General features: G+C 26.5%; 3 protein-coding genes across 12 annotated transcripts in view; 1 reads left to right on the forward strand and 2 right to left on the reverse strand.

Annotated features, from left to right (window-relative positions):
- The window catches only part of LOC112602546 (lysophosphatidylcholine acyltransferase), a 29,418-nt gene extending 25,274 nt beyond the window's left edge, over positions 1–4,144 (reverse strand). The window contains exon 1 of one of the 4 annotated variants that reach the window (XM_025350674.1): positions 159–331. The gene's annotated coding sequence lies outside the window, so the exon portion shown is untranslated. Of the gene's footprint in view, positions 1–158; positions 332–4,055 lie in introns of those variants that run through there. The other 3 variants (XM_025350673.1, XM_025350672.1, XM_025350675.1) reach the window with 3 other exon arrangements.
- Positions 4,145–6,413: 2,269 nt separating this feature from the next.
- Positions 6,414–13,829, forward strand: LOC112602558 (ras-related protein Rab-23). Of its 4 annotated transcripts, none has more exons than XM_025350696.1 (8): positions 6,414–6,737; positions 6,804–6,881; positions 10,283–10,349; positions 10,456–10,577; positions 11,222–11,384; positions 12,610–12,689; positions 12,984–13,162; positions 13,544–13,829. In XM_025350696.1, the coding sequence occupies exons 3-8, from the start codon at positions 10,317–10,319 to the stop codon at positions 13,660–13,662; spliced, it is 696 nt and encodes a 231-aa protein (XP_025206481.1). In that variant the 5' UTR covers positions 6,414–6,737; positions 6,804–6,881; positions 10,283–10,316; the 3' UTR covers positions 13,663–13,829. The 4 variants fall into 4 exon arrangements, with proteins under 4 accessions (XP_025206481.1, XP_025206483.1, XP_025206482.1 ...); XM_025350698.1 differs by having other exon boundaries at positions 6,819–6,881; XM_025350697.1 differs by lacking the exon at positions 6,414–6,737 and having other exon boundaries at positions 6,744–6,881.
- LOC112602560 (BAG family molecular chaperone regulator 2) lies at positions 13,512–15,412 on the reverse strand. Of its 4 annotated transcripts, none has more exons than XM_025350701.1 (5): positions 15,100–15,406; positions 14,508–15,021; positions 14,265–14,450; positions 13,855–14,200; positions 13,512–13,603 (listed from the first exon to the last, which is right to left on the reverse strand). In XM_025350701.1, the coding sequence occupies exons 3-4, from the start codon at positions 14,440–14,442 to the stop codon at positions 13,863–13,865; spliced, it is 516 nt and encodes a 171-aa protein (XP_025206486.1). In that variant the 5' UTR covers positions 14,443–14,450; positions 14,508–15,021; positions 15,100–15,406; the 3' UTR covers positions 13,512–13,603; positions 13,855–13,862. The 4 variants fall into 4 exon arrangements, with proteins under 4 accessions (XP_025206486.1, XP_025206487.1, XP_025206488.1 ...); XM_025350702.1 differs by having other exon boundaries at positions 14,508–14,655; positions 14,730–15,406; XM_025350703.1 differs by having other exon boundaries at positions 14,529–15,412.
- Positions 15,413–16,066: the final 654 nt, after the last annotated feature.

Genomic DNA, 16,066 nt, shown 5'->3' on the forward strand with positions numbered 1-16,066 from the left:
TAGTTGTATTGATCGCACAACCGTGACAATTTTATGTGTGTTTTATAAAATCATGAAAGATTTAAAATAGACATGAATTTTTGTTGTAGACCTGTAGACGAGAGAATTTATAAAAAACACGAAAAATGGGTTTTCATGAAGAAATAATAATTATCTACCTTTGTAATATATTATTACGATATTACTCGGCTCAAAGTGAACGCGAAAAAACAGGGACGGAGAACAAGAATTGTGCGTCTTGTTAACTATGATGTACCGTACACCAACGCGTGATTATCGACAATGTGCGGCGGACTGAACGTCGGGACATGTGCAACAGTGCGCGGTCGCATTAACCATGCGTAAGCGACAATCGCAAAACGCGCGCGCGCGATCGTTCTCTCCCCTCCGCACCTCCGGCGTAAAAATTTTTGGTCGAAACGATAACGGTCAACAGCAGTGACTGTACAAGCCCTATGTAGGATGGGTAGGGAACTCATCCACCTATACACATTTCATATTGTACAAGTTTATATGTACGTAAGTACTGCAGTGTATACAAATGGTAATGTAATAAATAAATCTTTTTACGATTTTATTTTTATTTCAACGTGAAAATAAACATAAATGTATCACAGTATTATATATTACATAAATATATCATATTTTATTTTATATTGCAGACAGTAGATATCTAACTCAAATGTCAATTCTTATATATATATGTATATATATATTTATACAATTATATTCAGTAGTCAAGTTAACGAGTTATTAAACCATTATTTAGGGTACTTACTGAAAAACTATCATAGTTATAGTATTATAAATAATAAATGATACATACTTATTAATTATTAAAATATTAAGCAACACAAGAGTTGGACAAGACTAATTTCAATCTACTTTAAGATCTCAAGATAAACCCTTCTTTAAAATCTACCATTTGCGTGTTCAAAATATAATTCATATAAATGTTTGTCTAAATACATTCTTCGCTTTTGTAACTTAGAATAAAATCAAAATTAAAATTATATACCCATGGTCAGTTAAAATTCTAAAACCAGCAACAAAGAGTTACTGTTAAATAACATTAAGGCATAATCAATAAAGAGATTCATTGTATAACAATTAAATATATACATTATACACCATATATTCGTAAGCAAATGTTAAAAAATACTTTAAAGAAATACAATGAAGCTACATGTTTCTTCTTTAAAATTACCCTTTAATTTTTTCTTGAAATAAACAAACACGTTCGTTTAAATTTTCGGCATATATGTTAACTACATAGGTATATTGATTGATAATGGCTAGATAATAATATTATACAAGTCATAATAATAAATAGAACGTAATTAGGTACACCACAAAGGCCAGAGTGAAAAGAGTTTTCGCCCTCTGCGATTTTAGTGGCCACAAAAATATAATAACAAAATGGGAGTTTTATTTGGATAGGAATGTGTACTTTCGACATTTTTAATAGGTACACTGTACAGGTATCTAGTATCTATGTATTAATATAATTTTTTTTTTATTTTCTTCTCTTTAATAACTGCATATCTCATACACAAGGGTATAGTTAACACGTCATTATATTTTCTACTTAATGTATATACTAATAAGGCTGAAGTTTTCCAAGGTATCCTCTCTCCTTGAATCTATAATGTCTACACTTCTGACATAACTACTTAGAATAACACTCTCCTACATTAACTTCACTGATGACACAGTATTATTTGAAATCATTTCAACTTCAAACTTTAATAATTAATAAATTATTTCAAATCATATCTATAATAATATTAATTAATTTATAATCATAATATTCATTCAATACTCCTGGAGGTAACTACATATAAAACCTATTTTAGATTATTACATTTATTTATTGCACATATATAATATACATATTATGTACATATTAAAAGAAGAACGTATCGTCACCGTAGTATTGTCTGTGGCGAGGCTGTGATCAATCAATTGACGGCTACATAATATATTATGTGGGTCACATAATTTTATATTATAAAGCCGATAACTGTATATCCCGTTGTACCTAAACACATAATAAATATAATGCCACTGTAATTTCGGGACTATATGTACTACTTTGACAAACTATGTCTAAATGGCCAAATATCGCGTAATGCATAAATGTATGATAACGTATATGCATATTATTATACTTATGAAAATTCCAACAACACAACACAATAATTGACTAACATACTATTAAACAATTTATATGCGATAACTAATTATTTAATAAAAATGATTCTAAGCCAAATGTAAAACAGTGATATTGAATTGAGTCCATGCTACTTTTATGTGTTTGAAATGAGTCCAACTTATTATCTTAGTATCTTTGAATTGAGTCCGTATAGATAAGATGTCATAACTACCTATATATAGCCGGTGACACGCAATTAATTAATACTTACTTATCAAATTATCACAAGTAAAAAATGGAGTGTATGTTTAGATATTTACAATTTTTAATATTCTGTAATATTTCCAAAAATAATAAGATAAGTACGTACTTGAAATTTCCAAATTATTATTTTCAATACCTATATTATGATAAAATTTTCAACAAATTTTAATTGTTTTGAAAATATTTATAGGTATGACAAATTTTCAATTTTTTTTTAGTATTTTTCTATAACTATTGATAAAAAATTATTATCTAAGAAAAAAGTATATTTATTTATTATTATTTTTAATATTTATTAATTAATTGACTGTTTATACTTATTATTACAATGAAAGAAAGGTTCTCAACTCGAATAACCTAACAATATTGGTTGGACTCAACTCAGATAACCCTAAAGTATTTTTTACGGGACTCAATTCAATTTTATCCATGTAAAATACTAAAATGTTATTATAAAGGTCTAATCGACTAAAAACAATTCCGAAAATCTTAAAATTATGTGTCTATGTGTGAAACAACAATAATGTCAATTGAAATTTAGGTTTACAAAAAATATTATACATTTAAAATTACAAAGGTAGTGTTAGACGATAGTACTAATTCGTATAGATCCTTTAGATCAAAAAGTGTACCTAACATTATAAAGTTCATATTTTATTAAGTTAACTATATAGGTATCAACATTACAAGCATTATTCACATTAATATAATGCGAATATTTTATCCAAATAAAAGATATTAACAAGTATCTTAATACTTATAATAGATGATAAAATCTATTAATACATACTTAAAAACTGTATTTAATTATATTATACACTAAAGCACTAACTACTATACGTTCTAAAATTTATATTTATAACATGTATATACTAATTGGTTAAAGTTTGATCTGATTGAACCGATCTAAGATATAAGCTGTTGTTTGTTGTTAAAATATGTGAACGTATATTTATTTAGTAACAAAATCCAAGGCAAATTTAACACGTAGTCACATAGATAAATTTGTTAAAGTTTTGAAAATTAAATATAGATTCTTTTATTTTTCATTTAAATAAGATATTTTATTTGCATTTTAAAAATAAAAAATGTTATTTTAAAGTAATACTTATTTTAAGTAGCCAAAACGTAATTTCTAGTCAGGAACTGGATACTTTAAAGTATAATTTTGAAAATACGAATTTTTTACTGGACATAAAGTTAGTACAAATGCACGTATCACTCAACTAAACAATATACCTATTTAAAGTTTATAGATAGTCATAGAAACATAATCATATACTGTATAAATATAAGAAAAAACTTGTCTAACTGTGTATAGTTTTCTTCAGATTTATATTTTATTACAACTTTCTCAATAAACAAAACCTTAAGTGAAAGTCAAGATAATTATTACCTATTTGATTTTATTATTATTCACGGTATACACAATAAAACAATGTATATTTATCATAAAAATACGTGCAAAAACTTTATTATTGATCTTATACACTATGTATTACGCAATAATTATTTGTAATACACGTACAGTTTATTTTTTTGGACAAAATAATGACAATTAAATTCATTAACTAAATAGATCATAAAGTAACAAGCCAAAAGATTAGCGTTAATTAATAAATTGAAAGTTACTTACTTATTCATAATACAACTAAAAACAAACTAAATAATAAATTAATTAAAAAACAATAACAATAAACATCGCACAGCTCGATAAGCAATCACTAATCAAAATTTTAAAGATAAAAATATATTGATAATAACTTGTGCAATCGGAGGTTATATAGCTATTATATAATCTCCCAGACATTGTAAAAAAGTCACAGGTGTACAATGCACATATCAAAGTAAACAACAAGTGGCCATAGTTCCCTTTATCAATAAAATATTGAAAACATACATTCACTATTACACTATTGCATGATTAACTGTAACTTTATCATGTATTATTCATTACCCGACTCTAAACAACGTAAAATAATTTATAATATTCTTATTCCTTATGGTCAGTTATTATTAAAAAAGTTCAATAGATTTTTTTTTAAATATTATTTACTTAGGTAGTAATTATTATTATAGTCATTTTAGTTTTAAGGTAAGAATATTTTTAATAGTCACGTTAAAAAAATAAACAATATGTACTTAGGGTACTTACTCTAATTTTAATAATATAATACAATGTAACTATGTAGGTAATATATTCTTGCTAATAATTATTTCACTTTCTACTGTTAGACCAATACATTTAGGAGGAATACGCAAATCCCGGCATCTGGCGAATGTACAAAATATGAATGTTATGTAACAATAAATGAGATGATGATGATAATCGTCATATTTTAGTATATATACCTGTAATTTAGCTTGCTTATATTTCCAAAAGTAAAATCCCAATCAATAGTTCGTAAAAAAAAATGAAAGACCGAGTTTGCAAAGTCACTGTTAAAACTATTTACGATAATAACTATGTTGATAGTTTGGCACTTATGGATATATTATTAATTATTATACAAACAAATAACTATTGCTTAATTATTAATGCTTTGATAAGTATGTTAGATTATATGACATAAATATTTAATTAATTGACACATTTAGTAAAAAAGTATACCTTATAAGAATAGACAGTATTACAATATATACAATACATTAAAATTCTCGATATTTTAATTTATTTTTTATAAATTTAAAATAGTTCAATACATAATTGATAACTTTGAAATGATTATCAATGATAATAATTATATATATATTAATAAAAAAAAAAAAAAAAACGAAAAATGTGACGTACTATCTACGATAAATAACGCTAAATATCCAATTATATACCTACTATGACAATATTAAAAACGTATGAATACCTCTCTCTCTTTTCAACAAAAAAATTACAATAACATTTTATTTTAAATTTCAAAATTCTTAAAATAATATAAATAATATAATATCATATAAATTATATAAACTTCAGTTTTCAATTTAAAAATATATATCTACAAAACATAAAGGTACCTACCAAACGTTCTTATAATTCTTTAAGTCCTTTGAACGCTCTGAAAGCGCTTAACAGTATATAATATACAAAGTATTTAGTATTTACTAAGGCCCAGAGTAGGTATATATATCGGAATAAATATGTTACCTCTCACTTATATTATTTGTTTCTGCTTATCTGCATAATTTTAAAGATATTTAAAAAAATACTGATTACGGATGTTTATTTTTACCTCCTCCATTATAGGTATTCCAATTTGACACATTATACCATCATATGTATAAAGTATAAATTAGAACTAGAACTTGATATTGTATTATCATTTATCACTTAGTAAAATAATATCATATTATAAATTTTAATAATATTATTTAATAGAATCTATCCTTGAAACATTAGAGGGTATCAAAATTTCTATACATGCCGTAATAATAAGCCCATAAACTCAATTATTAAAATAATTTCAAATATTAATTACCTAAATGTTAAATATATAAAAACTATACTATTATAGGTATATACATAATAGTACGTTCTTCTGACTACTGAGTGTGTACATAGAATACATTATATGACAATTGACAATATTATTTAAGTTTGTTTGATTTTAAAATAACAACATACACATACTTATCTACCGACTACAATAAAATTATAGCTGAGTGTTGAAGAGTGAAGACACCTCCCTAAAAAAATATAGATACAGTAGCGTTATGGTTTATAAGTTATAACTACAGAATAATGACAATAATGATTAATGACAACATCGCGCCTCGATTAATAAAGATTCTTTTCCTTTTCCATCAATGACCAATGGTTATTTCTAAATAATAGATATAACCTATCCGGGACTATTTCGAATAATTTTACGGTGAGTGGCCACCAGCCTTCTTCTTTTGGTTCTTCCATGAGATTATTGTCCGATATGCGTCACACCTGCAACAGGTTGATTTGTTGTGATCTCCAGCAGTGTTTACATTCCTCCGGAGCCGTAACCGGATCACCATCGCCGCCACCTTGCCACCGGCAACCTGCTATCAAGCTTGTACGCCCGAGCCCGATTTGACGTCGTGTACTCGTGTCCCAACTACTCTCAGACAGACACAGTAAGGCCATTGAGTTGTTGTTCGAATTCATATTTCCAAATTGTTGTCGTCATACCGTTAACGACTCTACCGCGGTACGCACGCGAATTCCGTGTCAAACTGTTACAGGGAGGTGGTAAAGTTATATATTTTTTTATTATTATTCCTCCCGTTGATCGTCGAAAACACGGTAAAATTGTACATGGTGACTAGTGCACTGTCGTCGAAATCAAGACGAACGGTAAATAAACAAACAAATCGTGGTCATCGTATTTATATTTTAATGGTACGTTTCGTATAATTTTAGTCAAACGATTTGCAGATATTCACCGGATTGTTACAATAATATTATGCTGGATTTTATCCCGTCCGAAAGGCGCAACAGGTGAGAATTACATTAATAACAATATTATTATTTAGTGGCATATAAGTATTAAATTTAAATAGGGTACTTAAGTTATTGGCACAAATTTACAATGAACTGCGCTCGTATTGTCTTAATTGGTAGTAAGTAAACAAACAATATAGGTATCTATCGCGAGTTATTATTGTTATCGACTTTCCAAATACCAACAAAAATCTTTTTATTCCATTAATGTGTACTAGGCTGTTTCAAATGAGTTCTTAGACACAAGCTTAACATGTTTTTAAAATCTGTTGCTACTAGTCGATATCGGTAATATCCATTTATTGTTATACCAACCCACGTAAGTAATCAAATATAATAAAAATAAAAATTATCTGTAATAGTAACATTAAGGGAATGAGATAATTTAAGTTTAATATATTGGATGCAACTTTTCTAAAATGTTGCGTAGTATGTTACATTCACCTACAAACACGCAAAAATATAAAGTTACTAAAATTATATCTTTTAATCATTTTGTATATTTTATTTATGTATATATTGCATGAACGACCAAATGTGCACCAAATTATGTAAAAGAAAATTATAAGGCGTTTCGAAATCTTTGTTTACCCGTACTCGGTAAAAAATTTAAAATATACAATACCTACCACCTTTTTTACGTTTTGTTGTTGGTCATTATCAACTCTCGGGGCAATGCCTATGCTATTATATACATAATTTCCAAGGCGACAAGTATTGTTTTCGTCGATACGTTTATTGTGTACACTAGTATAATCTAGTACAACTGTTTAACCAATCTTTAAAGTCCTAGGAAAATTTTATTTTCGTTAGCCTTGTTATAGGTATCTATTGTATGCAATATTTGTAATTATTATTACGCATAAATAATATATTTTAATGATTGTCAAATTCTCACGTTTTAATTAAGGAGACAAAATGTGTAACACTTGTATTTAAAAGAAATTTGACTTTTATTGACTTGTTGCATAGCTTAATGTAGGAGCCATAAATTCTTGATTTTATTATAATATAAAATCTGTATCAATATTTTTACTTCCCCCTGTACAACTGGAAAGGAGAGTTTATTGGGTCATTAGCACCATTTTAATAGCTATACTATTTATACGATTTAAATTGACACCCGAACCTAAGTAGAAACTATTTGTATCGTTTTTATTTTTTTTTTATCGTTTTAACTTATTAAAAACTTGTTTAAACCTGTTATCTACTTGGAAATTAAGTTTCGTACCTGTGATAATATAAACTTTTATTAATTTAATATCGTAGTTAGGAATTTTGAATTGATTAATTGATGTTGGTATTTAAAAATGTATCTTACTTAAGACGAAATATGTATTAAATATATGTACCCGATCATATAACATTATAATCTAACCTCTAACTTATTTACACCTTATATTCTATGTTAAATTTACAGAGGGGAATGATGGTAATCTACGATGTATTTAAAAAACGTATTTATGTAATATGAATTATAAACTATCCAAATTTTGAGTGAAGACTGAAATACTTTTTGTTACATCTCCTATCATGAACAATTTTAAATACGCCATTTGACATCTATAGGACATGTATACATACATAGGTGCTCCAACATTTCACTGCAGTATTTATTGCAAGTATACGGGTACTTGCAATTTATTGTCTTCCGAGCGAGAACGCTTAACCTATTATTATTTATTTTCATTATCATAATATATTGTATTACGTCTAAATTATAATGCGCACATATTATTCGCATTCGTTATGATATTAACGTAAATATTTATATTAACATTATTAACGTTTATTAGCGTGTTAACTGACGTATAACTGCGTGCATGAGTACCGAGTGTATTATGTATATATCGGTATATACGGAACTCAGACTCAAACCGAAACAATAAGCCGAACAACGCATGTATTTCACGTATAAAACGAGTGCAGGAATAATAATAAACATACCTACTAAAGTACTAGTAATGATTTTTTTCATAAATTGTTGTTTTCTCCGTCGTATATAGACACTTGCTAAGGTACCTATAGCATATTATTATTACACTTGTGTACGCATAATACATGAGGCATGAGAAAATCGGGGGTCAACGACTTGCAGTTTAGCGTTGATGATAAAAAAGAGCAGTGTTAGAATAAGGCTTTTCATCATCATTATCATTATCATCGCCGTTGTTATAATATTATGCACAACGGTGGATTTTTTACATTTCCTAGTTCCTACCATTATAATTCATAGTTTTATCGTCTTATTAGTAAGCTTAATGGTCAGTGAACGATGGTACAATGTGTACTTGAAGATGAATGCTAATTTTGTGCTTCAATCAATTTGTTGTCAAATTTTTAAATACTTTAAAAATATTATTTTAACCTGCCTCTGCAAAATTATTATATTTTAAGTGTTTATTGAATTATGTGAAAACGTTTGCAAAAAAATTAACGCATAAGTTAGAACGTTACCTTTTATTTTAATTGTGTTTACTTTGTAATCTATCTATAATATTATACATTTATTGATTACAAAATTAAAATAGATTATCGTGATTATTCGAACTTCGCCAACTTAGTATACTGCTAGGTCATGTACGTATTAAATCAATGGAAAAACACGTATATTTGAAAAATTGAATTACTTAAAATAACATGTACTCTCGACTCTATACAAGTATGTAAATACATTTGGGACTTGGTTTCCTACTCTTTATTTTATCCGATACAACGTCATTGTAGCATAATAAGTAATTACAGTTATTATAGAATAATTTAAATTTTACACGGCATTGTGTTGGAATTTGCGTGTTTAGTTAATTCTTGAAAAAACAGTTGTCAAGTAAAAATAACATGGTTAGAATCGGAGTTACCAATGCAATTTACATGTTTACAAAAATTTACGAAATCCTGAATGTATTTTATAATAATATTGTTATTTAAATAGAATTTTTATATTTTATGTCTTCAATTACTTAGTACTTCTTTTAGTTTGTAAAATAATTGATAAAATGAAATAAGTTACAGAATAAATAGATCTCCCAGTTCCCATGCACCAAGTTATTTTATATTTTTACACGATAATAATTACTGACTATAATATGAGCTATATGGGTAGATGATAGTTTTGATAATACTTCGAAATTACTATTTACGAGATGCATATATAAAATAAATACCTATGTAAAGTTTCCAAAATGAAATATTGATTGATGTAATTTATAAATCAATGAATGTATATTATTACTTATATATTAGATTATAGAATTTAAAAAAAACTACATTCATAGTCAACCTAAAATAAAACACTTGCCAGGGAAATATGTTATTCTATTCTATCATAATATTTCTAAGTATTTGTAAAACAAAGACATAGGTACTTGTCTTAACGTTTGTATTGATTTTGGTTTCAGAAAATTAATCAGTGGACAAACACAACTATGAGTGATGAGGGAAGAAGATTTAGAAATAGCATTAAAGGTATATATTAATCATTACTCATAAGCTATATAATTTTATACCTTATAAGTTATAAATTATAACTATTAATATCTAAAATAACTAAAATTATGTTTTCATCTTTAAGGTGGTGATTGTGGGAAATGGCGCAGTCGGAAAATCGAGTATGATTCAGCGTTACTGCAGAGGAACATTTACCCGAGATTATAAAAAAACAATTGGAGTTGACTTTTTGGAAAGACAAATAGAGTATGCTACTTAAATATAATCTTAATTATACTACAAAACTTACTTCTAACTTACACATAATCATGATACCTCATAAAGGACCTATTATAATTCATAAGTTACTACTATTAAACTAAAAATAAACATACTTAAATACTCTGCTGATATGATATGATTGAAATTCAGCAAAACATACATGTAAAATTGCCTAATGTAGTAATACATTATATTATCTCTTTATCTAACTCGCATTAAATTAAAAAGTGAAATTTTAAATTTGTCAATAATTTGTAATTTTTATAGTTATTATTTTTACAAAATAATAAGTCTGTTAAATTATAGTAAATATTACATCAATTTTATTTTGAACTAATTCTTTTTTTTTTAACTTTAACTCATCTTAATTAGTAATTTTTGGTGTGAACAAACTTAATCCTTAAATGTATAATACTCAAATAAAAGTAAATAAATAATAGTTCAATATTTACAGTATATATTAATGTTGTCCTATATATCTTGATATCTTGTTGAGTTTTTACTGGTTCATAGATTATATATTATTATTAAATTATTGAATATGAATCATTATTTAATTAGGTTTTACCAAATGAATAATTAAATATTTTTAATTTTCTTTAACTATAACTATATATATTTTATTTTAGATGTAATGGGGAAGACGTAAGATTAATGTTATGGGACACAGCAGGCCAAGAAGAATTTGATGCCATTACTAAGGCGTATTACAGAGGAGCCCAAGCTTGTGTGTTGGCATTTTCTACAACAGACAGAGATTCGTTTGAAGCAATTCACTCATGGAAAATAAAGGTTTCATAATAATTAAATAAGTTTTATCGGTGGTTTGATTAATATTTATACTAGCTTTTAGTTATTAAACATTGACCATAAACACAAATTGTATAAGGCTAGCTTCCCCCTCCCCATGAATTCATCTTAAACCTCTAATTCAAATCTTTCTAATTTTATTTTTAAAATATCAATCTCTGTTTCACTATGAAAATAAACCTGCTTCAGTTAAGCTTGAATTATAAAACAAGTGTTATGAATGTAAATCTGTGGAACCTATCATTTTTCTTTGGACAACATTGCTTATTATATAATTAATTAGAAATATTCTAATTTCTAAAACAATATTTTATTGTTTAGTACAATTTTCTTTGTACTTTAATAATATTTGTTCGTTTATTCAATACTTTTAAAATATAATTTTACTACATTTATGATTTATCATAAAGTTAATCTGCTTATAAATATGAAATTTAAGTTATAAAATAAATAAAAATATCTTCTTCTTTACCAGCGCAATGGTCTATTCATGATCTGCCCTGCCAATAGCAAACCTCTCCATTTTTTTCTGTCCATGCCATGATTCAATCTAACGATACACTCCCATCAACCAGTCCAAATCTTATATCATTTTCTACTATTTTTCCATCTTGTTCTAAGTCTTCCAAGTAGATTTTTTCATTTACTTTTCCTATTAGTACATTTCTTAAATCATTTTCATCGGTTATTCACATTAACCCAACCACTTTAGATGTTTATGTTTTGTATATATTAATAAAATAAACAATAAAAATAAAAAAAATTTAATCATAATATTAACTTATTAAATATTTCTTTAATGTCAGTTAATAACTATGATCATTTAACTGTGTATTATAATATATATTATAAATTTTAGTTAAAATAATTGTAAAAATGCAATAAGTAATAAATAATTATAAAATAAAAGATATAGTCATGTTAATATCATACTATAGGAGTGTACATTATGCATGTTTTTAATTCATAATTTACTAATTTTTTATCATTTTTAAAGGGTGTTGGTCTTGGTAGTAATTATTTATCTTGATTCTTCTCTTCGATAAGCTCAATTACGAGTACTACAGAAATTACGTAAGTTACACAGCTTAAACATATTGCAAAATTATTATTAATTAATTAGTGATTAAGATTTAAGGTCTATGAAGACTTTATAATAAATCAACTAAAACTTATAATTTAAATTTATCAATTACATTTGCTACAGGTGGAAGATGAATGTGGAAAAATACCAACAGTTATTGTTCAAAATAAGATAGATTTGATAGAACGCAGCCAAGTTGATCCGTTAGTAATGTTATTTATTTAAATTTTAGTTACTTGCCAATAATTAATTAAGATTCACAATACTTTACTGTGTAAAATAGTTTTAAATGTTTAAACCTTGCACAATATTAAATTTATTATATTAGTATTATTATTGGTTTAACCCCCGGTATATAATGTATACTTGAAAGATGTTACCTAACTAAATATGGTGAATCAAAAAATTTTTGCAATATAATTAAAATGAATACACTGCAGAGTGTAGATTACATCACATTTATTGTAACATTAAATTACAATTTAAATATTTTACAGACAAGAAGTTGATATTCTTGCCCGATCGCTAGGTTGCAAGCTAATATGCACATCAGTAAAAGATGACGTCAATGTCAATAATGTATTTAGGTACTTGGCTACACGATGTTTGATGGAAATACAAAAAGAAGAACAGGAATATATGTCAGAAAATGGATTACACCAAACATACACAATTGGTAAATTATCTGTTTTCACCTTTTCAAACAACGATGTAACATTTACTGTTACTGAAATAAATAGTTATAAATCTCCCTAATGTTTTGTCAATAAAGTTTCATATTTAAAAAAAAAAATAATAACATCAACAAATATTATTTATTTTATAACTATCATTACATTTAACTACAGTATTTATTTATATTAAATAATTAGTGTATGCTTTAGTATAACATTTTTATTTTTACTTGTATATTATGTGTTATTATCTGGAAGATACAAGTGACTATAAACTAATTTTAATTATTAAACATGAACTCTGCATAATATTTTTTTTATGTGTTTAATATAATTATTACAAATTAACTAATTTGAATTTATGATTTATTTTTAATTTCAAGGCTCATTTGGTACAGTTCCATACCACAACAGAAATTCTTCAACCACAATTAAATTGAGATCTGGAAAAATAAGACAAAAGAAAAAAAATATCTTTAAGAACTCTTGTGTCATACCATAATAGTTTAAATAACTTTTTTAATATAAAAATGTTTGATGTGTAATTAATAAAATATGAAACAAAATAACAATATTGATAAACAATTGATATCACTATGTTTGTCAGGAAAATCAATTAACATTAAGATTATATTAGAAAAAAACAATGAATAATAGTTAAAACAAATGGAATTATTATAGACGACAGACAAACTTGTTAAGTTATTTGTCTTTTGATCCTATAATGTAATTTAACAGCCCTTGTAGTCGCTTAATAATGCGTTTCTGATCATCAAGGGTACACCCCAAGACGGCCGTTTCAAAAACCTTACAGCCAACCTCATTTTCTAATGGACTACATGAAGCTATGTACGCCTGACACATAGCCTTGGCATTATCTGGGTCATCTTTCAATGTATTCACTATTCTGTCAATCATTGAGTTTATTTCTTCCAAACAATTTTGTTGACTATCACTCCTGGTGGTGAGCACATTAATATTAACAGTTTCACATCTGTCTATGATACGATTAGCAAACTGATTAATGTCTTCTTTATCAACTAAAAACCATTAAATAAAATGGTAAAATTGATTGAACAATGTACTCGGGATTCATATGATTACCGTCACTCAGATGGTCCAGCAGGTTGGAATTCTTCACATTTTCTACACTGTTATAAACGTTTTCGAGATCTTCTGCCATCTTCAATGCTTCTTTTCGTATGTTTTCGATATGAATTTCAGCATGATCCAACATTGTTGTCAGATACTGTTTGGATTTTTGTTTACCATCGTCATCCATCTCGAGTTCTATAAATGAGAAAACTAAAAAACCTCTTATCCGACAATAATGTAAAATACAATTACTTTTAAAGAATTTTCACGAACTTTGATCGATAGTCACAATATTACGAGCAACGTTGATGTACTTTATTCCGGCAAAGACGAGATAATATTGAACTTTGAATTAGGCACGGAGAGTACTACTTACGTAACGATTTTCATTACTTTCATTCTTCAGTAATAAATTTATGATGAAAAAATAAATAAATAACTACAGTAGTACAGTATAATGATGTTTAGACTTACGAACAATCATCAACAAAATAACGAACCGTTATTTAACTATTGTCACTGTAGTGATGACTGATGACTTTAATAAGACCAAAGAAAATATATCTTGTACAGACTACATTACAAATCGTCATACCTGCTATACCATTTAGCACTATCTCAGTCAATAGTCATTAATTCTTATCACTTATCAAGTGTAAATTAATAAAAAATCTATATTCATTGGTGCAACGAGATATCGATCATCAGTGAAAGCACGGACCTCAGCCGAAATAGGTAATGTCCAGCTCACGGACATAATATCAATCTAAAGCCGTGATTCAAATTAGAAATCGAAGTCCATAGGTAATTCAGTAATTGGAATAATATAACAAAAAGTTCTTACTGTCTACTGGTTTTATGAACAAGTTACGATTGAGCGCCATCTAAGTTACCAAAAAACATGGTAAGGCCTTATACTATAAGGTCTACGAGTATTGACTATTGAGTAAGGCCAGCTCTGAGCTCTTCATTAAAAAGCAAGCTAAGCTATGATAATCTTCTATATATATAAAATATAGCTGAATTAGCCGGCTTCGGCCGTGTATATTTTGTGCTTTCTCAAAATTACTGTAATGATAAATAAAATAGAATTATTTGGTACAAAAAAATTGGAAAAATGTTAAATAGTGTAGTTTCATCACAAAACGGGAACATAAAATCATTAATTAATATCTATAAAAAAAATATAAAATATAAGGTATAATTAGAGGGGTAAATTAGAATAAAATCAAGACATTGATACTCAAGTATTTTCATAGGTAACCTTTATAAATAAAAATCAAATGTATACTTTAAAAATTCCAAAGACACATCGTAAAAACACGTTAATCCTTATTTTATTCACATAGAAGAGGGGTTAGAGTAAATTTTATTTTATCATATTCCTAAATCATTAGATCTTTATCTAGTGGTTTGTTCCTAATAGACAATTTTATGTAGCGTGCTTCAGAGTGAGTTACTTAGTAGTTTATACTTCAAATGGTCATTCTTAAACTAGACGGAAGAACAAATAACACGGTCTATAAAGAAATGTTTCCACAAATAAAATTTTAATGTTCAAATCAATAAATACAAACGCACTATTATCAAATAATAAATATTATTAAACTATTCCACACTATGAGCACGGATGAAATTAAAAAAAATTACTCAATTTACAATTATTATAAACAATGAAAAATAATAATACACAAATATAAAAAATAAAAATTAGATAGCAATTAGCATGGGCAATACATTTTTTTTTTCATTCAATAAATAATAATAAGTTAAACAAAATAAGCTTGAAAGTTGGTTAAAATTTATTTCGA

The sequence above is a fragment of the Melanaphis sacchari genome, unplaced genomic scaffold, assembly GCF_002803265.2.
Source record: "Melanaphis sacchari strain LSU unplaced genomic scaffold, SCAv2.0 Contig8_pilon_pilon, whole genome shotgun sequence".
In the NCBI taxonomy this organism is placed as follows: domain Eukaryota; kingdom Metazoa; phylum Arthropoda; class Insecta; order Hemiptera; family Aphididae; genus Melanaphis; species Melanaphis sacchari.